Source organism: Prionailurus bengalensis, chromosome B1 (genome assembly GCF_016509475.1).
Source record: "Prionailurus bengalensis isolate Pbe53 chromosome B1, Fcat_Pben_1.1_paternal_pri, whole genome shotgun sequence".
NCBI lineage: Eukaryota > Metazoa > Chordata > Mammalia > Carnivora > Felidae > Prionailurus > Prionailurus bengalensis.
This window is the reverse complement of record NC_057344.1, coordinates 111450163-111472476: the sequence shown is the minus strand read 5'-3', so window position 1 is coordinate 111472476 and position 22314 is coordinate 111450163. Positions and strand designations below refer to the sequence as shown.

The 22314-nt window shown below is 34.8% G+C and overlaps 1 protein-coding gene across 1 annotated transcript in view; it reads right to left on the bottom strand.

The window, feature by feature from the left end:
• The window catches only part of ZGRF1 (zinc finger GRF-type containing 1), a 93172-nt gene that overhangs the window by 37330 nt on the left and 33528 nt on the right, over positions 1-22314 (bottom strand). The window contains 8 exon segments of the mRNA XM_043570225.1: positions 675-871; positions 2032-2216; positions 2994-3132; positions 4260-4894; positions 8387-8510; positions 12560-12657; positions 12760-12862; positions 20244-20327. Coding sequence (XP_043426160.1) covers positions 675-871; positions 2032-2216; positions 2994-3132; positions 4260-4894; positions 8387-8510; positions 12560-12657; positions 12760-12862; positions 20244-20327 — 1565 coding nt within the window.

Below are 22314 nucleotides of genomic sequence, written 5' to 3'. Positions count from 1 at the left end.
TGTCTCCCTCTCTCTGACCCTCCCCCGTTCATGCTCTGTCTCTCTCTGTCTCAAAAATAAATAAACGTTAAAAAAAAATTAAAAAAAAATAAATAAATAAATAAATAAAAAAGAAAGAGAGACTAAGCCAGGACAAGTATTGAAAAAGTACACAAAAGATAGAGTATCTCAGCTTCAATAACTGTAATAAATCATCCCCATTATTTCTGTATCTTATAGGTTATGATGATGATTAAATGAAATAATACATGCAAAGTCCTTAGAAGAATGCAGGCATGTATAAACTCTCCAAAGATGTTATTAAATTACAATGCACATGTTCATTATAGCTACTTTTTGGATAATCCCACTTTTATAGGACATGTTTCCAAATTGTAGCATTCTATTATCCTATAAAACTAACTAGTTAGGCTACCTATTATCCTGCACTGACAAAAATTATTCTTGTGGTTTGTTCAACAGGGTTTCCTAAGGATTGTGACTATATATAAAAATGATTGTCTAAAAATAGCTTTAGAAAATTATTTCCATTTTAAAGTTAGAAAACCTGAGGTACTCTATCTTTCAGATAATTTACCCATCTCAATATCTTTTAAAACTGATAACAATCATGTGAGGTTATTATTTTCTGATATAATAATTAATTACAGGCATTATTTGCTACCAAAGCATACCTCACCAAAAGCTGGCATTCCTCAAAGAGGGGTATCTTTTGACTTCTTAAGTATAAGCCAATACTCTTTATATCACTTAAAACCATGCTAGTTAGAGAGGCTTCCTTTGTTAAATATCCTGGGGTCACTTCTTCAAGCCACTTGAAAAATTTACATCGGTTGGCTTTGGGTCCATCACAGGTATAAAAGAGACGACCCTAAGAGGAAAAGATATTGCAATTGAGTAAGAAAAATTTTATATTTTACTATTTTTGTATTATGTTTGTCAAGACTTCTATAAAAAGGTGCTTGGCATTAATGTGCTCCAATAAATTATTCATCATACAAGTTAATCTTTTTATTAATACTAAACAACAAATTAAAATTTAAAACCACTTAGTTGACATTTCTCTTTATCAGAAAATTACATTATTCTGAGAACATAAGCTTATTTGAAAAATAAAATTTTTTGTTTCTCCAATTTAAAATGTTCACCATAGACACCCTGAAGGCTACCCAGAAACAACTACAAGAAACATCTTGTGCATTTCTTTTTGGCCTTTTTTGTCACTCACATAAGTGTGTGTGCGCACAAGGACACACACATACACTGTTTTTTTTAAAAAAAGTAAAACTCAGATGATGATGTGTTTTCTATTCCATAACCTAATATAACCTAACACAATAACATGCTGTACGCATGACAACCATGTCATCAAATTATCTTAAAAAGAAAAAAAAGGCTTTTGATGGCTCTATAATATTTTATTCTATGGTTATAATATTATTTACAAATTCTTGCCTTTGACGCCTAAATTTAAATCTCAATGTATGTACGCAATACATAAACATTTTACTAAATTGACATCTTCCATAATAATGTTATCAGCAATGTAAATTAAATTAGTTTGCTTTTACATTCCTCAGGCCTTATCTATTACTCCTACTGGGGCTCACACAGGAGACTACTTCAACTTTCACTTCTTCAGGCTCATCTCTGCATTCTCTAAGATCTCAGGTTGGGACATATTCCTCCTCAGTGTTCTCACTGTAACTTGGGCATATCCTTCCTATTCTATCAATTATACTATTACATAAAATTTATTTTTATGTTTCTGTCTCCAGCCACCACTATGCAATAGATTCACAGGCAATCTGAAGGATTATCTTAACTCATACTTTTATATCCTAGAACACAGATCATCTTTTAGTAAAAATTTACTGGGAGTTTACTGTAGGTTAGTTACTAATACCTCAAGTAGAAGGCTCCTAATCAGGACCTGCTCTTTAACAAAGCCGGTCATAAAGCAATAGGTACCTAAATTTTCTACAAGACAAGTATTCGGTGGGGCAACCAGTGAGTAACAGGGAACAATACCTTATTTGGACCTTCCTTTTTAACCGCGACAAGTTTTGCAGGTTGATGATGATGGCAGGATGGCACATTACTTTCTACATTTTTCAGTTTCTCTCTCTTTAGTGATGTGTAAAATGATATGTCAACTTTTGAAAGAGCTTTGTGCAACCTCTGTGCCAATTCAAACAGCAATATATTTAGATGTTCTACAAAAAAAAATATATATATATGTATATGTATATACATGTTTATATATATACATAAATACAGATGAAAATTAAATACAAAATAAGTTTGTGTTTGTATCATGTGTACTGTTAGCTAAGTTTGAAAATGACTTTTAACAGTAATCTATAACACTAATATTCATTTTTTTAAAGGCAAGTTTTGCCCTTATACAACAAAACAATCAAAACTAATCATGTATCATACTTAAAATTTCTTAACAAAACCATCTGTAACACTTCTAGTTGTTATTATTATTTTTTAAAATTAAATTGAGCCATCCAGGCACCCCAGTAACACTTCTAGTTTAATAAAAAAAAAAAAATGAAGAGGTGCTTGGGTGCCTCAATCAGTTGAACTGCTGAATCTTGATTTCAGTTCAGGTTATGATTTCATGGTTTGTGAGTCTGAGCCCAGCATCAGGCTCCGTGCTAACAGCCCTGTCCCTCTCCCTCTCTCTCTGCCCCTACCCTGCTCTCTCTTTCTCTAAAAAATAAATAAGTAAACATTTTTTTTTTAATGAAAAATTCTAACTTGTAAAAGATAATACTGTCATTTCCTACTTTTGACACTCAATTTGACCTGAAATTAGAATGTAAGTTACTGTTGAAAACTGGAATGGACATATGGAAAGTAACAAATCTCAAGTAGAGAATTTAATATGAAAGTTCACAATATAAGATACTATGTTTTCTCACAGCTATCTTACTTACATTAAGCAGCAACCAATTATAATAAAATAGGAAGATAAGTCATACCTATGAGACAAGATGTAAAAATTTGCTTATAATGAGCAGGAGACTGAAAAACAGCCGGTATATGAATTTGCCTTTGGGGAAGATAAGTAGATTTTATTTTCTGCCCACTTGGGAAGCACAGCTCAGAGCCACTTATCCCCTGAAATGGAATAATTCAAGTTATTATAACAACTCCAGAAAAATACTGTCTACTAATGAGTGAATTATTTTCTATAGATATATTTAACACATTTTTTTGATTTTTCAGAATCCTTGAAAATCATTTTCTGATTTTATTATTATTATTATTAGTAGTAGTAGTAGTAGTATTTTAGAGAGAGAGAGCACAAGCAAGGGAGCAGGGCAGAGGGAGAGAGACAGAGAATCTTAAGCAAGCTCTATGCTCAGCGCAGAGCCGGATGCAGGGTTCCATTCCATGACCTTGGGATCATGACCCGGCTGATATCAAGAGTCAGGTGCTCAATCGACTGAGCCACCCAGGCGCTCTTCATTTTCTCATTTTAAATGAGATACCAAGTATAGCAAGAATGGCTACGCATCGCACTTTTAATCATATAAATAAGACTAAACGTGGGGCGCCTGGGTGGCTCTGTCGGTTGAGTATTCAACTTCAGCTCAGATCATGATCTCATGATTCATGAGTTTGAGCCCCATATTGGGCCCACTGCTGTCAGGGCAGATTTCGCTTTGGATCCTCTGTTCCCTTGTCTCTCTGCCCCTCCCCCACTTACCCTCTCTCTCTCAAAAATAAATGAACATTAAAAAAAACCAAAACTAACCATTTCTGGTCTGCCTCTTAATAGTTTGTAAAAACTTTTTTCTAGGAAAAACTTAGCTGATGTGAATGGTATCATTATGTGTTTCTATTTCCGGTTACAACTACAATAGAATTTTGCAAAACCAATGTATAAGATGTAACTTTACCCTAATCATGATCTGATCGGCAAAATTGAGCTGATAGTGAAAAATGAAAACAATCACAGTAATAGTAGTGGCAGAAGTGGAAACAGTTGGAGCTATCATTTATTAAGTACCTATTACGTGCCAGATACCACATAATTTCTTTTAATGCTCATAACTACTAGGTAAGATTTTAAGTCAAAGAAGATATGACTATAGCTAGAGTTCTGTAAAACTCAAAAAAAGAAGTCATTAGCTCTAAAAGTAAAATCATTGCTCCTATATGATTTTGGTAATTCTTTTGTTGAAATTCAAACACTAACTATTGGACACAATGCACCAAGATACATTGGCTCATTTACTCACCTGTAAATCTCCTGTTACACTGTAGGCAGACTCTCCTAACACATTGTGAATTTTCTCAGTCTTGGTAGTCTGCTTTAAATTCAAAGACAGTGCTTTCTTTCTGGAAATCAAATCCTGACTGCTAAAATCCTGTTGCTGCTGATGGAGCATGTCTTTTATCATTTTCAAATGCATGGAGCTTCCATTCACAGCATCACTCTGTCTTTCACCTATGTCACTACAATGTGTCCCAGAAACAACCTCAGCAAAGAAGCCATCTGTTACTTTATCAACTACATTTAGAGTAGTCAAGTTGCACTGGGGTATGTTTTGATATTTCAGCCACTTGCTTTGAGTAGATGTATTATTGAGAAGTAAAACATCCTTTGGAGTCACTTCTCTGGATTCTTTAGAGAAGGAAGTTTCACTTTGGTTGTCAAGTCCAAAGCTAAAAGAAAGAACCGCTGACTTTTCACACAAGTTGAATATGGGGGAACCAGAAGATTCTTGCCTGTCATAGATGATGTCGTATGAACGAGAATCTAAATCAGGTGACCTATCAACACGTGGCAAAGTAATAAGTGGAACTCGGGTTCTACTTACTAATGGAAGCCTTTGAAAGTTCTTATTCCCCAGAGAACTGGGTTTTTTGATAACTGGAAAAAAAAAAAAAAAGAGCTGATTAAATAAAAATGTATTATGGCCATCAACTAGGCTCTAAAAACCAGTAGCTATCTATACAAGAAAGAAAAAGTAACAACTTGCCTTGCCAAAACAAACAAAAAAACAAAAAACAAAAAATAGGTAATTTTAGTTCCTTTTTTATAATAAAATATTTTTAATGATTTTAGTCTCAAAAAAATGAAGATTTCAAAGCTCAAGAGACTCAAACTTTTTTAAGGTTAATGCATTTGAAATCCTTCCCTTTTTCTTTTTCCCTTAGCTAAGATTTCCCCCAACCCACCACCACCAATCACTAGATTATATTTACATAGCACTTAACTTTTCAAAGTACTTTAAAACCATGAAGGGATTTATTATTCTCATTTTACAGATGAGATTGCCAAGGCCTAGAGGTAACATGACTATCAACTGGCAGAGTCAGGACATGAACTGAGAACTGGTTTTTTGTTCTTAATTGTATATTCCTACTCCAGAGACTGAAGTTCACGGTTTATTTATCTATGTGACTGTAACTTCCTTTATATTTACTATACCCATGAAGTGATATGTTAACCTTCAGGGTAAAGAAGATAGTTAGCTTTATTCTGATCTATTGGTATGTGGTAAGAGTATAATTCTCCTAAACTAGATTTTGGCTGAGTTTTAGAATTCCTTCTGTCAGCAGTATTAATAATAAATATATTCCTAAAATGTAAAAAGCAATAATAAATATTTGTTCAATAAATAAATGAATAAATAATACCGCATGGGAGCTATATAAGCTTAACGTTTTTATCTGACAATGCTATGGTTTCCTATTTTATAATAATGTACCTTTTTGACAGAGTTAATATTTGTTGGGAATAAACTTTGGGGATCATTTGGGTAGGTAGTAGAGCAGTAAGTGAGCAAATGATATTCTTTTATAGTGTTATTTTATAATTCTAACAAGCCAATCAAGCAACACTGACAGAAAAGTTAAAACATCATTAAAGAGTAAAAGATTGGCACAAAAATAGACATATAGATCAAGGGACAGAGTAGTGCCCAGAAATAAGCCCACACTTATGGTCATACAACAAGAGAGGCAAGAATATACAATTGAGAAAAGACAATCTCTTCAACAAATGGTGCTGGGAAAACTGGAGAGCTACATGCAAAAGAATAAAACTGGACCACTTTTTTACACGAGACACAAAAATAAACTCAAAATGGATTAAAGACCTAAACGTGAGACCTGATGTCATAAAACTCCTAGAAAAGAACATAGACAGTAATTTCTCTGACACTGGCCATAGAAACATTTTCCTAGATAGGTCTCCCCACGCAAGGGCAACAAAAGCAAAATTAAACTATTGGGACTACACCAAAATAAAGCTTTTGCACAGTGAGGGAAACCATTAACAAAAGAAAAAGGCAACCTACTGAACGGAAGAAGATATTTGCAAACGATATATCAGATAAGGGATTAATATCCCAAATATATAAACAACTTATATGACTCAACACCAAAAAAAGCCAATAATCTGATTAAAATGGGCAGAGGAACCAAGGCACCTGGGTGGCTTAGTCAGTTAAGGGTCCAACTTTGGTTCAGGTCATAATCTCACGGTTCGTGAGTTTGAGCCCCACACCAGGCTCTGCGTTGTCATCGCCAAGCCTGCTTCAGATCTTTTGTCTCCCTCTCTCTGCCCCTCCCCCGTTCTCCCTCGCTCCCTCTCTCTCTTGCTCTCTCAAAAATAATATAACATAAATAAAATAAAATAGGCAGAGGACCAGAAGAGACATTCTCCCAAAGACATACAGATGACCAATAGACACATGTAAAAATGTTCACTAATCATCAGGGAAATGCAAATTAAAATCACAATGAGATATCACTTTACACCTGTCAGAATGGCCAAAATCAAAAAGACAAGAAATAACAAGTGTTGGCAAGGATGTGGAGAAAAAAGAACACTGCACTGTTGGTGGGAATGCAAATTGGTGCAGCAACTATGGAAAACAGTATGGAATTCCTCAAAAAATTGAAAATAGAACTACCATATGATCTAGTAATTCCACTGCTGGGTATTTACCCAAAGAAAATGAAAACATTAATTTGAAAAGATATATGCACCCCTATGTCTACTGCAGCATTGTTTTCAATAGGTAAGATATGGAAGCAACCCAAGTATCCATTCGTGGATGGATAAAGAAGAGGTAGTACATACCTACCCACACAACACACACACAAACACAATGGGATATTACTCAGCCATAAAAAAATGAAATCTTGCCATTTGTAACAACACGGATGGGCCTACAGGGTATAATCCTAAGTGAAATAAGTCAGAGAAAGACAAATATATTATTTCACCCATATGTGGAATTTAAGAATCAAACGAACAAAGAAAAACGGAGATAAAAAAACAGACTCTAACATACAGAGAATAAACTGGTGGTTTCCAGAGAGGAAGTGGGCAGGAGGAGGAGGGAAAGAGATAAAGGGATTAAGAGTACACTTATCTTGATAAGCACTGAGAAATGTCTAAAGTTGTTAAATCATTACACTATACACCTGAAACTAATATAACACTACATGTTAATCATACTTGAATAAAAAATTAAGAAATCAAGAGTAAGATTCATGCTTTAACTATGAAAATCATTTATTATTCCATTGTCACTTCATTTGTTTTCGATACCCACTCCTCCCATACTGACTTTTCCCTACCTTGCTTCCTCTACTAGCCATACCCACTAAACCTTCTTCAAACCAACTACCCATTCACATTACAAAGTTGGTGGGGTTTTTTTGTTCTTTTTTTTATATCGTCCACTCCCCAAAATTACCTACAACTTCATCCCTTACCCAACATAACTTCGGAATCAGGGAAGATACGTTGGTGAGATTTCAAGAAAAGAGAGAGGGAAAGAAAAGTTAGTGGAAAGAATCCTACAGAATGTACTGTACTTATCAAGAAGCAGGAAATTACTCATAGGGAAGACTTAAAATGTATGAAAACACAGAGATCTGAGAATGCAACTGTGGTAGCAACAGTTGGAAGAGTTCCCTGATTTTGCCAGGATCCCAAAGCAAAAAAGGGGAAACAAGAGGTTATACCAAAGTCAACCAATGGTGTAAATCAGACACTCACAATGAATCATTCCCTGGGAGGGGAGGGCACTATAGAGGGGCCCGACTCTGGAGTTACAGCTGTGAGAAGTACTGCAATGATGGAAGACATTTGCAGAGGTCTGTCATGAGAAGTTGAGAGGAGAAGAAGGACCTGAGAGTTAGAAGGGTGTACTGTATTTGGAAGTAAGAGCCATCTCAAATAGAGAAGTGGTGTGGGAAGGATTGAGGCGGATGACACTGAATCTGGTTTCAAGATATTTTTAGTTTAGTGACAATTTCTCAAATAAAAAACTTCATTTTACACATATAAGTATTATTAGAGCAGCAGGGTAGCAACTGTCTAAGCTGAGGAAGTAAAGGTCACCAGGTAAAGTTCTTGCTTTCAGGGACTCCGTAGAGAATTCTAGCACAAAGTCTTCATCTCTTGAGTTCAAAGAAAAAGTAGAAACAGGGTTTAAGGTCGAGATCTTTTGCTCTGGTGATGTCATCTATTCAGAAAGAAGAAACAAAATTACTAACCAAATGTTACTACATTTTTTTCCCTACAGTTTGAATGAATTCTAGTAATCTATATCATACAAATAATGCTTTGAAGCACATTATGTAGAACTACAGTAGGGCAAAAACTCTTCCCAAAGGGACAGGGTAAACTCACTAAAATCAACAAGAATAATAAAAAAAAAAAACGCAGAACATAAAAACCATTGGATTTATTTGAAATGGGTCAGATCCTGACTTAGACTGATCTGGGTTATGGGGATTTGGTTCTGAAGATGAATTTCTAGTCAATAGGGCTTTAAACTAACTCAGATTTCATGTTTGAAGATGTGAAGGTAAAACTTCCTGCAGACTCATGGAATGAACAGCTTTCTCTTATGTCCTCAGGTCTAGGGTTTATCTACAGTTGACCTAAACTTGAAGATACTACTCCCAAATGGACTGAACTTTTTTGATCTATTCAAGACATGAATAGTCATATTACTCATTATGTTATTCTCCTTAGAACAGTATTTAATTTTCTTGCTGCTTCCAGAAATTAATCACCTTAAAAATATAATACGATGATCACATTTAACATATATATATATATATTTGTATAACAATAGAATGAAAGAATAAAAGTTTGGAAGAATACATACCAAACTGTTAAGAGTGGTTGGTTTCTAATGCAGGTGGAATTAAGGAGAAAGGATTCTTGTAACTTTATGTACTCCTGAATGGTTTAAATTTTTAGAATGTGCATGTCTTTTTTTTTTTCAGTAAATTACAATAAAGTTAAAAAATGTATATATAAATTTTAAAACACTCGCTTAATTAGTCATTTGGTTCTAGCTGCTGTGCTAGGAAATAAGGATGTGAAGATGATTACTCATGATCTCCACATTCAGGGAGTTCAGTCTAGTAGAAGAAACTGACAAATCAATGGGAAATTACATTCAATCATTACCATAGTAATAGTCTTATTATAATAACAAATTCTTACTACGTGCTAGGGACTGTCCTAAGTACCTTTTAGTTTTAACTTATTTGATCCTTACACAACCATATGAGGTCAGTACTCTCATTTTCCTTATTTTACAACTGAGAGAATTGAGAAAAAGAGTAGTTAAGCAATTAAACTTGTTTAAACTCATCTAGCTTATTAGCAGCAGAGTTGGGATTCAAACCTAGGCAGCCTAGATTGTATTGCACTTTCAACAAAAGTAACAATAATAGGCAATACTTACTGAGTATGCACCTTGTTCCCACAGTACATTCTCTATCAACCAGCCATAGGTTTCTTTCTAAACATAAGTTTAATCATTTCACTCTTCTCATTAAAACTAATGGTTCCCAAACTCTCTCAAAGTACAAAGCTCTGAAAATGTCCTACCCAGTTGCCCTATAAGATTAGGTCCTTTACTTCCTTTCTGATCTCACTTCCTACCACTTTCCCCTTCGTTTGTTCACTCATTCCATGGCTACCTCCTTGCTGTTCTACAAATTGGCCAGCATTCCCCCGCCTCAAAACCTTTCCATTTGCTATTCCTTATGCCTGGAATGCTCTTCCTCCAGATATCTGCATGGCATGCGTGTCCTCTCCCTTCCTCTCTTTTCTTTCAGTTCTCCACCCCAGTGTTTTATTAGAGAGGCCCTATTTTACCTATAAAATAGAACTCCATCCCTCTTACACAGCTTTATTGTTCTCCACAGCACTTAAACCCTCTAAGGTACTATATACTTGCTTATTATCTGTCTCCTTTCATCAGAAGGCAAGCTCCAGGAGAGCAGATCTTTGCCTGTTTTATTCATAGGCCTACCTCTAACACGTAGGACAGTGCAACATACAGTAGATGTCCCCAAAATATTTGAGGAATGAGTGGCTGATCAATCAAATATGTTACTCTTTTTAAGGAATTTTCCATATCCAGTCACTACTTTCTTACATCTCATTTACCATTTAATCCATCTAAACTGGTTTCAATCCTCACTATTTCACTGAAACTGCTCTTGCCAAAGTCACCAATGACCCTCAAGTTGCCACATGAACCTGTTTCTGTCATTTTACCAATGTCTCCACAATAACTGACATAGCAAACCCTCCCTACCCCCCAATTCTTAAGAATGGGATATAACACATTCTCCTTTCTCTACACACTCTTGAAATGAACCCATCCATTCTCAGTGCTTTAAACTTTGCTATGTGCAAATGACCATGCAAACTTCTCTGAACCAGACCTATGTATCTGATATCTAACTTTACATATCTACCCGACTGATTCACAGGCGTTTCTGTCTGTTCCTATGTATTCACCAAACCCGCTCCTCCCTGCTGTGGACTGAATTGTGTCCCCCACAAATTCAGATGTTGAAGCCCTAACCCCAATGTAACTGTACTTGGAGACATGGCCTCTAATAGGTAACAAAGTCTAAATGATAAATGAGGTCATAAGAGTGGGGCTGTGATCTGACAGAATTAGTGGTCTTATAAAAAGAGAGCTTGCATTCACCTGCTCTCTTTCTTTCCATGTGTACACATTGAGGAAAGGCCATGCGAGGACACAGTGAGAAGGTAGCTGTCTGCAAGCCAGGAAGACAGTCCTCATGAGAAACCAAATTAGCCAGAACTATGATCTTGGACTTCTGGCTTCCAAAATTCTGACAAAATAAATTTCTGCTGTGTAAGAGACACATTCTGCAGTATTTTGTTATGGCAATCCCGGCAGACTAATACACTCCTCCTTCTTACTCCACGCAGTGAAAATCACACAATTGTTAAGTCAGATAGCCAGGAATCTTTCTTCTCCCTTTTCCTTCACCCTAACTATCTACATTCAATCCATCAACATCCATGCTTCTAACTCCTTTCACTGACACAATGCCTATCCTCAAGTCCCTATCAATTAAGTCTCCTCTAAACTGGTTTCTCTGTTTCCACCACAGCATCCATTAAACCCATCTACCACAGAGCAACCAGCAAACCTTTTAAAAATGTAAATTAAGTCATGTAATTTTCTGCTGAAAACCCTTCATGGATTTCCCTGAGGAACACAGAGGACTATCAAAATTCTTTACCTCACCTGTAAGATTGTGTGTCTGGCCCTGCTCACTTTTCCAATCTCTAAATACCACTTTCACCCTCTACAATCCCACTACTCTGGCTTTTGTCCACTTTCTCAAGCCCACTCAACTCTTTTCGATCTCAGGGTATTTATACTTGCAGTTTCTTTACAAGGTATGCTCCTCCCCCTACAGCTGCCACAGCTGGAAAAGCCATAAAGTAGATTTATCCATAAAGTAGATTCCCCTATTTCAGAGTACGTTCATAGCTTTCTTACATAGCAATTATCTCAATTTATTTGTTTGCTTGCACTCTTGATTAACATCTCTCTCTCTCCTTTAACCATCTCATCCTCTTTATCCTTGGCCTTTAAAGACAGAGATCATACATACCTATTTTGTCCATCACTCTATACCCAAGTCTTACAAGTTCTGACCTACAGAGGATATTTGGTATTGGTGCATTGCTATGTATTCATGAATTTTATATTTCACAGTAAAATTTCATAGTCTATTCCACACATGTTCCATATATTTACAATTAAGATTATGCCTAGGAATTGTATATCAGTTGTTATTATTGTCGGAACACTTTTCTATTATGTTTTCTAACTGGTTCAGGAAAGCTATTAATTTTTTAAGTTTATCTTGCCTTCAACTAACTTACAAAATTCTTCTTAAACTTCTCATTTTTAATTGATTCTTCTATTTCTTCCTCTCTAATTATGTATGCCTCCTATGTCATGTCATATTAGAAAATTCAAAACACCTTTGAATAATAAGATGCTAGTCATCTACATTTTGTTAATTATTCTAACAGAAATTTTGCTGCTTGTTTTATCGTTAAAATAATGTTGGCTGGTTATTGATAAACTTTATCACGTTAAAAATGATCCAATCTTAAAATTTTTATCTTTTTCGTTTTTAATGGATTAATTTCCTATAAGACTACCAAGATTTTTTACTACCAACTATTAAAACTTTGCTTATACTGTACCTTATTTGCTTCCAATGAAGTCCTCTCTGCTGATTTAAAATCAGAATCCAAATAATGATATGAACGTTCTGACTTTTTAGGAGAGAAATCTAAAATTGCTGTGGAGAAAAAAAAAAAAAAAAAAGCATGGATTTTTACATAATGGTTTGTTCAATGTCAAATAACTTTTTAATGTTATGTTTTATTTAGAATTTACTTACAGTCATTTTCAACTGTGTCCTTATTAGACTCAGCTCTCACTTGAAAATTGTCTTCAATATTAAAACTAATACCTCCTTTTGGAAAGTCGTCTTCATCTGGGAACTAGAAAACAGAGATCCATTTATCAGTTTATTTAGTAAAAAGAAACTGTATGTGTGTGTGTGTGTGTGTGTGTACATATCTATATCTTTATCTACCTCTCTATATATACACACATAGCTTGTGGTTATAACGAGACACAGACAAACAGAAAACAATATGTTATGAAACCAATTCTAGTCAGGGAAAGTAGAGTATATTACATTTCATCTATTCTTACAGTTCACATTTCTTATACCTTAACACCATTGAAATGCAGATGAATCCTGTGATGACACTTTTACATCTCTATAGCACCAGCAATGGTTGTAACATAGTCGGTATTGCTGTGCAAGTGAAACTATATGCAAGTTAGACATACTGTTCATATATTGGTCACTTAAATAGGAGTTTGCATTAATTACCATGTTATGAAATTTTGCTGTTTAAATGTATTCAAAAGGATGACATTATCATTTGCCATTGAACAAAAAAGTCTTGTGTTCACAGAAGGGCAAGGAAACAAAGCAGGGTGATATACCTTATTTGTGATATACAAATAAATCCAAGACTTCTTTCAATAAATATAACATTAAAAATCTAAGTGAAAGTGAAAAAGTTCTAGAGATCTGTTTCACAACATTGTAAATATACTTCACATGACTGAACCATACACATGAAAACGGATGAAGTTGGAAACTTTATGATGTGTTTTTTACCACAATAAAAAGTTGTCAATAAAAAGTCTAAGTGATAAAGCATCGTATGTTAACTGACTGTTCTTCTTTCTTAGTGGTGTATAATAGAACAGTGCGCCTTTCAATCAGTGAGAGCACCTGAGAATTTAATGAACTACAGAATTTTTTTTAAAGTTCAGAGACTGCTATATGCAATTTGCCACACTCACACCAAAAAAATTCTCTCTGGTCCTAGATCTATCTGGTCATTTTGCCTTAAAACATATCATAGAAACTCATGATACAAAACATTACCGTAACCAACGTATGTAAAAATAATTAGAAATAAAACAAATGGGGGTGCCTGGCTGGCTCAGTCGGTACAGCATGTGACTCTTAAGCTCAGGGTGGTGAGTTCAAGCCCCACATTGGGCACGGAATAAAAATAAAATAAATAAAACAAATGGATACAAATTTCATTTTCAATATGAGTGCCTCTATTCTCCTCAAAAAAACCATAGGAAATAAGACACAAAAACATCTTTTATCTTTGATGAAACTAAGAAACAATGGTAACCTTTAACAACCATATATTAAGAGGATGGGGAAGAATACAAACTTCATCATATGAAAGAAAGTCACACCAAAGTACCTATTACAGGGGAGTCCAATGACAAGTAAAGTGATTTACCCCTATAACCATGGAAACACTTAGAAACTATGCCGTCCACAGGGGCTGCTGAAAAAGTAGGCTACAAAAGGCTAAAAACATTTGATAGAAGCTTTAGAATGAGAAAAATCAAGAAAATAATGGGGAGGAAATTACCAAAAAATTATTTTTAAAAAAATTTTTACAGGACTGGTGGGCTTGTATCTGCAGGATAGATTCACTGAGAATTCAATATCCAGTATTAATAAAACCTGAAGGAAGGTTCATCACTGTGAAATTTCAGGAATAAAGAATACAAAGAAAATATGCTTAAAAACCTCTAGGAGAAAACACTGCTAAATTTAAATTTAAAAAGAAAAATAGCAGATCATATCCAATTTCTATATTTAGCCTATCAATCAAGGATGACAACAGAATAAAAATATTTACAACATACAAAGTCTCCCAAATTCTATTTCCCATTCTCCCTTTCTTCAGAGGCACTTAAGATGTGTCATAACAAAACAAGAAAAAAAGACAATGTTCAAGATATAGGCAACTCAAGCTAGGAAATAGGCAAAGTTTATTTTTTAAAATTTTTAAAAATGTTTATTTACTTTTGACACAGAGAGAGAGAGAGAGAGAGAGAGAGAGAGAGAGAGAGAGAGACAGAGTATGAGTGGGGGAGGGGCAGAGAGAGAGAGGGAGACACAGAATCTGAAACAGGCTCCAGGCTCTGAGCTGTCAGCACAGAGCCCGACACGAGGCTCAAACTCACAGACTGCGAGATCATGACCTGAGCCGAAGTCGGATGTTCAACCGACTGAACCACCCAGGTGCCCCTAGGCGAAGGTTAATTTTAAGATGCCAACTATACAGTGTAGATTAGAACAGACAGATGGAGGACATAGGAAAGAGATCCAAGGGGGAAAAAAATGAACTAACAAAGTTTATCTAATAAGTTTGTGTAGATTCCTGTATTGAAGGGTATTTTATAAAAAGCTTTTCGAGTATGTGAAAAATCTTTACTCCAATATTCAAAGAATACTAAGCAAATTTTTAAAAATGAGACAATTAGAAACTAAGAAAAAAAATTCAAAATTATAAAAGAAACAAAATGTAACCACAGTATATTGTTTCAGCTGTGAAAATATTACAATATTTATAATACAAATGTTGAACATCTATTTATCTAAAAATGATATAGTTATACTAGGAATCTGAGAGAATATAAAGAAGGAATTCAGAAATAACTTATTCTACTTAACATAGCCAATCATTAGTTCTTACTAAAAATAGTGTAAAACCATGATAATAAAGAAAAGCAACAAGATTCATTATTAAAAAGAACTGAAGGAAAACTTAAGAGTTCTGGCTCCAGAAACCATGAAAAAAAGCACTGATAGATCTGATTACAAAAATATTAAAAATGCATTTCTGCAGAAAATCATAAACAGAACCAAAACACTAATACATTAGGAAAAATGGCAAACGGTTAGTTTTCTTAATATGAAAAGAGCTCCTACAAATCAAATATACAAATAACAGATAGAGAATGCTGTATGCCACAAATGTAAAATTTTATGGGAAAAATTTAAGATCAAAATAGAAAATACATTATTACAATATTGAAAAAATATCAATAAAATATTATAAAAATGTCAATTCTCTTCAAGACTTACATACACAATGAAATTCCAATCAAATTCCCAGCATGTTTATGTACATGTGTGGAAATTATTAAGCTAATTCTAAATGTATATGGAAATGCAAAAAGCTAAAAAGAAGAAAGTGGGAAGATTTAGAGATGCATGAAAACACATACTTTGTAAGATATGAAGACTTCCAAAACTACAAACCAATGAATCAGAACAGAAACCAAAACTGGACCTGAAATATAAGGACATGTGATTTATACAGCAAAGGGGGAAACACAAAAGGATGGACAAAAGATAGCCTTTTCAATAAACGGTGCTAGGTCAACTGAATGTCCATATGAAAAAAATATGAAACTTTATCCATATCTCAATACATAAAAAATTGTACATCAAAGTGTGAAAGGCAAATAATAAAGCTTCTACAAGATAATATGAGAGAATATTTTCTTTTCTTTTTCCTTTTTCTTTTTTTTAGAGACAGAGAGAGAGAGAGTGCATCTGAGCAGGGGAGAGAGGGCAGAGGGAGGGGGGGAGAGAGAGAGGGAAAGAGAGAGAGAGAGAGAGAGAGAGAGAGAGAGAGAGAGAGAGAGAATATCCCAAGCAGGCTCCACAGTCAGCACGGAGCTCAATCCCGCAACCCTGGGATCATGACCTAAGCTGAAATCAAGAGTTGGACGCTCAACCACTGAACCACCCAGGTGCCCCATGGAGGAAAGACTTCTTAGACCTAAGACAAAAAAGCATTGATCATAAAGGAAAGGGTAGATAAATTGTATTATGTTAAAAAATTATAAACTTCCATTCATCAAAAAGCATCATTAGGAGTAAAATATAAGACAGAATCAGGGAAGGTATTTGCAAAGTATTCAACTGACAATGAGTATATATCCAATATATCAAGGATTTCAAAAATTAATTAAAAAGATAAACACATGAATTAAAAACTGAGGAAGAAATCTGAACAAATACTTCATCAAAGAGAATACAGAGAAGGCCAATAAGCATCTATAAAGGTCCCAACCTCACTGTTAGGCAGGAAAATGCAAACTAAAACCACAATGAAATACCACTACATATCTACCAGAATAGCTAATATTCAAAACACAAACTGTCAGAACCAAGCGTTGATGAAGATATAGAGTGATGGGGACTCTCATACACTTCTGATAGAAATGTAAACTATAACAACCATTTTTGGAAAGCAGTTTGGCATTATATACTAAAAGCAAAGATATGCATATCTGGTGACTCAACAATCTCACTCCAATAAAGTATAATTAACAGAAGTGCATGGCAGCACACGAATGTTCCTATCAGCATTATCCATAACAACCAAATGCAAACAACTGAAGAATGGATAAACTGGGGAATATTCATACAACGGACTAGCACACCAGCAATGAAAATGAATAAACTACAGCTACAGGTAACAACAGTGATGAATTTCAAACGTTCAGTGTTGAACAAAAAGAATGAGACACAAAAAATACATTGCATATTACTACTCTATTTACATCAAGTTTTAAAAGCACAATGAATATATGGTGTTTTAAGTCAAACTAATGGTTATCTTTGGAGGGAACAGAAGGAGTAGTAGTTGAAAGGGAGTAGAAGGGGACTTCTGGGTGGAGGTTACATGGGTGTGTTCACTTCGTGGTAATCATTAAGCTGTGTACTTATGGTATGTACATTTGGTATGTACATACATACCATGGTATGTACATATGGTATGTGCATATGGTATATACATACATTATTTTGTATGTGCATCACACTTTAATAAAAAAGAAAAAAAAATTAATCTCTTTGACATTGTTTCAAATATATGCATATTGTTCCCTCTCTATGACCTCTATTTGGTAGCAATGAGAAGTACCTGGTGTCACAGTGAAGTGGGGGTGGGGATAATAGAAGAAAAGAAAAAATCTATAGCTGTTAAATATATTTTCTAAATGTGATCTATTTGCCATTGTCATGAATCCCTAGTCTTCTTAAATGAAAAGTAATCCTTTAAATTCCAGGTCCTAAAAGGCAGCAAATCTTTCAAATAAAATATTTTTCTCTTATTTAGATTGATTTCAGATATCATGCTTCTTATCAATTTACTAAACTCCTTTGTAACTTACATTTGTTCAAAGATTTAAATATAATCTGTTTGTAAGATTTAACACTTACATAAAGAAAATGATTTGGCAAGGTGTAACTAGAAAAAATATTTTTACCTGCAAGAAATCAATCTGCATACAAGCGCTAGTCAATTTTGGTGTCAAAAAACAAGAGTCCGTCATGCAGTTTCCATACTCAATACTATCTGGAAACTGACTGCATTCTAGCTGTGAGTTGTGTCCTCTGACCATCACAGTGCTAGTGGCTGATCCTTTCACTTGGTGCCCTTGAAACTCAACAGGCTACAAGTAAATTATTAAAAATGAGTATTGCATAAGTATATATTGATATATATAGTCACAATGTATATATACACAGAAAGCACAATTCAGCTCTATTAAATATTACTTAATGTAAGTAATTACTAAGTGACCAATACTAAAACCAGGAAAGACCCCTATTATCGTAATATGTTAATTATGAAATATAATTCAGTTATTGATTTAATTCAGTTCAAAATGAATAAGTACTAATTTTTTCATTATAAGCATAAAAGTATAGTTATAATGAACTAATTCCACCAGAAAGATGTGGAGCAGCTCACAGTTTGTGAGTTCGAGCCCTGTGTCAGGCTCTGCACTGATGACAGTATGGAGCCTGCTTCAGATTATCCCTCCCTTTCTCTCTGCCCCTCCCCCACTTGCTCTCTCTCAAAAATAAACGAATAAATTAAAAAAATCAGAAAGATGCGGCACCTGGGTAACTCAGTCAGTTAAGTGTCCAAGTCTCGATTTGGGCTCAGGTCATGATCTCATGGTTGTGAGACTGAGCCCCCAGTCGGGCTCTGTGTGGGACCTACTTGGGATTCTCTCTGCCCCTCCCCTACCTGTGCGTGCTCTTTCTCAAAATAAATAACCATTAGAAGAAAAAAAAACCAGGAAGACATAGTTGCTCCTTTCTCTATGCTTCCCCTGTACATTATAAAATTTTCCATTATAGACTTATCACATTATAGTACAACGAAGTTTCTTCTTGTCTATATACTACCTATACTGTAAGCTCCTTGAGGGAAGAGACCTTTTTGTTTCATGAGGATATAATGTGCATTTAACACTGTCTTTGGCATATAGGAGACAGCCAATAAACATGATAATAGGAAAGAAAGTAAGAGAAGAAATACAAGAAGCATTTTACTTTGTTTAGGCATTTTGTACACTATCAGGCTTAATAGAGGAGGGATGGGGGCTCCCAGAAGAACTGATCCTATTGCTCTGAGACCAGAGACCTAAGAATAGGATGCCAATCTAGGCATGTACTTCAGGGAGGTACTGTCATCTCCTCAGAGACTTGATCAGCTTTCAGGCTCCAAATGGTTTTCTCTGCTGCCCCCTTGAGGGCTCTAGGATTTTTACTCCTCACAGGGTGACCAAACCTACCCAAAAAGTAGGAAATTAAGATTGCTAATAGAGCCAAAGGAATGTACATAAAGGACAAATTTATTTCTAACTCATAAATGAAGAAAATTATAATAGTATATAATCTGAATATTCTCTTATTAAAAATGAAGATTCTAAATCATACATTTGAGAGGAAAATCAAATCTAAATTGCCCCTGTATGGGACTTTTATTGAAAATATCCTGAATTATGAAGCACACACATTTCAATAAAAAAGTCTCAATTGTTAAAGACTGTATATTTCCGTTTTGTTTGATGGGGAATACACATTCTCCACAAGAACACAGATGCCTTGTTGTCTATGTTTCTAAGTGGATCTCTTCTGTAGAGATCTATTGGGTTTAAGAAACAGAATCGATACTTAACAAAACTCAACTATTTATATGCTACTTTCTCTATCAATTTTTGATATACAGTAGGTGGAACTACTTAGACCTTGGTTTATATATACTTCTACAGAAGTAGAAGTGGTAGAGTAGACTATATGTTCATAGCTATAAAGATCTCTATTTTGTTCTCCACAGAACATTCATTAATTATACTTAATTTATCTTCCTGTCCAACCCCTAGGGCATCCTTCACACACACACACACACACACACACATATATATATACATATACACGTATATATATATCCTTCATATATACATATATATGAGATGCATTATTATTAGTTCATGAGTAAAGAGAAAGGGCTCAAGACCAAACAAAGGCTAGTAGTCAGTTACTCTTGCTCTTAAAACCAGGTTAATTCATTATGCTCACTAACCTTCTACCTATGAAAACTCTGATAGTTGTATAAAAAACAGCAGGAAAAGATAGTAGATTAGAAAATCAAAGTTCTTCACAAGTTTTACCTTAGGATCACAGGTTTTTCTCTCTAACTGTTTAGGAATAACATCTAGAAAAGTAGCCTCTTCTTCATCTCCCAAGGGAAAGAACTAGAATAAAATATCAGTAAGTGTGTTAGCTACAATAGTTTTGTAGGTGGTTCATGGGTTAGATGGGAAAATACTCCCAAAACTTAAAGTTTCCCATTTGAAAATACACTTGCCATTTCAATCTTCTGTATATACATATGTATAAAAGGTACCCCTGGCAAAGGAGTTCTCTAGCAGATAAGGCACTATGCTAACTAATTTTAAAATTCAGCAATAAAAAAATTCTAATCCTAAAATTTTAATTGAATGTTTTAACACTAGAAAAAATTGTTGAGTACCTGATAATTATCCATCAAACCTAATATTTAATGCGAATGCAGATTATTTAATTCAAAAATTAGTATGAAATCAAAGGAGGAAAAATTGTAAACAGTGTTAACAGTTTATCTAAAGAATGAATCAGGGCGCCTGGCTTGCTCAGTCAAGCACGCAACTCTTGATCTCAGGGTTGTGGGTTGTGAGTTCAAGCCCCAAGCTGGGTGTTAAGCCTACTTAAAAAAAAAAAAAAAAAAAAAAGAATAATTTTCTAGCAACCATAAAACACAAGATATAGACAATAGAAACTAGTCATTTTTAGTTCATCAAATGCCTATGTAAAATAACCATGATTTCTGCTATGATTTAGATAGAAAAATGAATTCAACTGAGAAGCAATTTTTATGTTTAAAAAATATAGAGAAAAAAATTTCCCCAATAGACAGAAGAGATAAATTAGTGTATTTCTTCAAATAATGGGAGCTTTCCATTAATAACAAAATACATTAACACATCTCCCAACGAAGTAGTTCTTAAAAACTTTCAACTCTTATTTTATTTTTTTTTATCAACTCACATTTTAGAATTAGAATTTTCTAATACAGTGAATTTAAAAAATCAATTAGCATAGCACCTTCTCTTCTGCTTTGCTATGTGTAGCTAATTATAGAAATAAAGTGGTTGGGGCGCCTGGGTGGCGCAGTCGGTTAAGCGTCCGACTTCAGCCAGGTCACGATCTCGCGGTCCGTGAGTTCGAGCCCCGCGTCAGGCTCTGGGCTGATGGCTCAGAGCCTGGAGCCTACTTCTGATTCTGTGTCTCCCTCTCTCTCTGCCCCTCCCCCGTTCATGCTCTGTCTCTCTCTGTCCCAAAAATAAATAAACGTTGAAAAAAAAAAAATTTTTAAAAAGAAATAAAGTGGCAGTGTCATTAAGTGTATCCTCAAAGAGGACCCTAATTTAAAATTTTGAAAGTTCTATCACTAGTGTACATGAAGAGATTGCTTCAGAGGGTTGTAGTACAAAACGCATTACATAAATGCAAATATATTCCTATATTAATGCTACAGATTTAAATAATTTTTTTTTTTGCAAAGGACCGTAAGACCTTTTTCATTACTGTTAAAATTACAATGCACTTTTTAAAAACCTTGTAATTATTTACTTATTTATTTATTTAGAGAGAGAAAGCGTGAGCAAGAAGGGGCAGAGAGAGGGAGAGAGAGAATCCCAAACATCTTTGCACTGTCAGTGCACAGCCCTATGCAGGGCTCAATCTCATGAACTGTGAGATCAGGACCTGAGCCAATACCAAGAGTTACATGCTTAACCAACTGAGCCACCCAGGCGTCCCAAAACATGTAATACTTGTTTTAAGAGGAAACTCATTCTGGAGGAAAAAACAGTGATATTGTTTATTTGCAGTTTATACTTTGTGATAACTGTTCTTGAAAGGGTTAAATCCTAATTTTTCAAGTGAAAGAAAGCATTAAGAATATGATCATATATGGCCCCTGGGTGGCTCAGTCACTTACGCATCCCACTCTTAGTTTCTTTTAGCTCACGTCATGACCTCATGCTTCATGAGTTCACACCAGTAGCGTGGTTCCTGCTTTGGATTCTCTCTCTGTCCCTCCCCTGTTCCCGTGCATGGTGCACCCGCTCTCTTTCTCTTTCGAAATAAATGAACTTAAAAAAAAAAAAAAGAGGGGTGCCTGGGTGTCTCAGTCAGTTA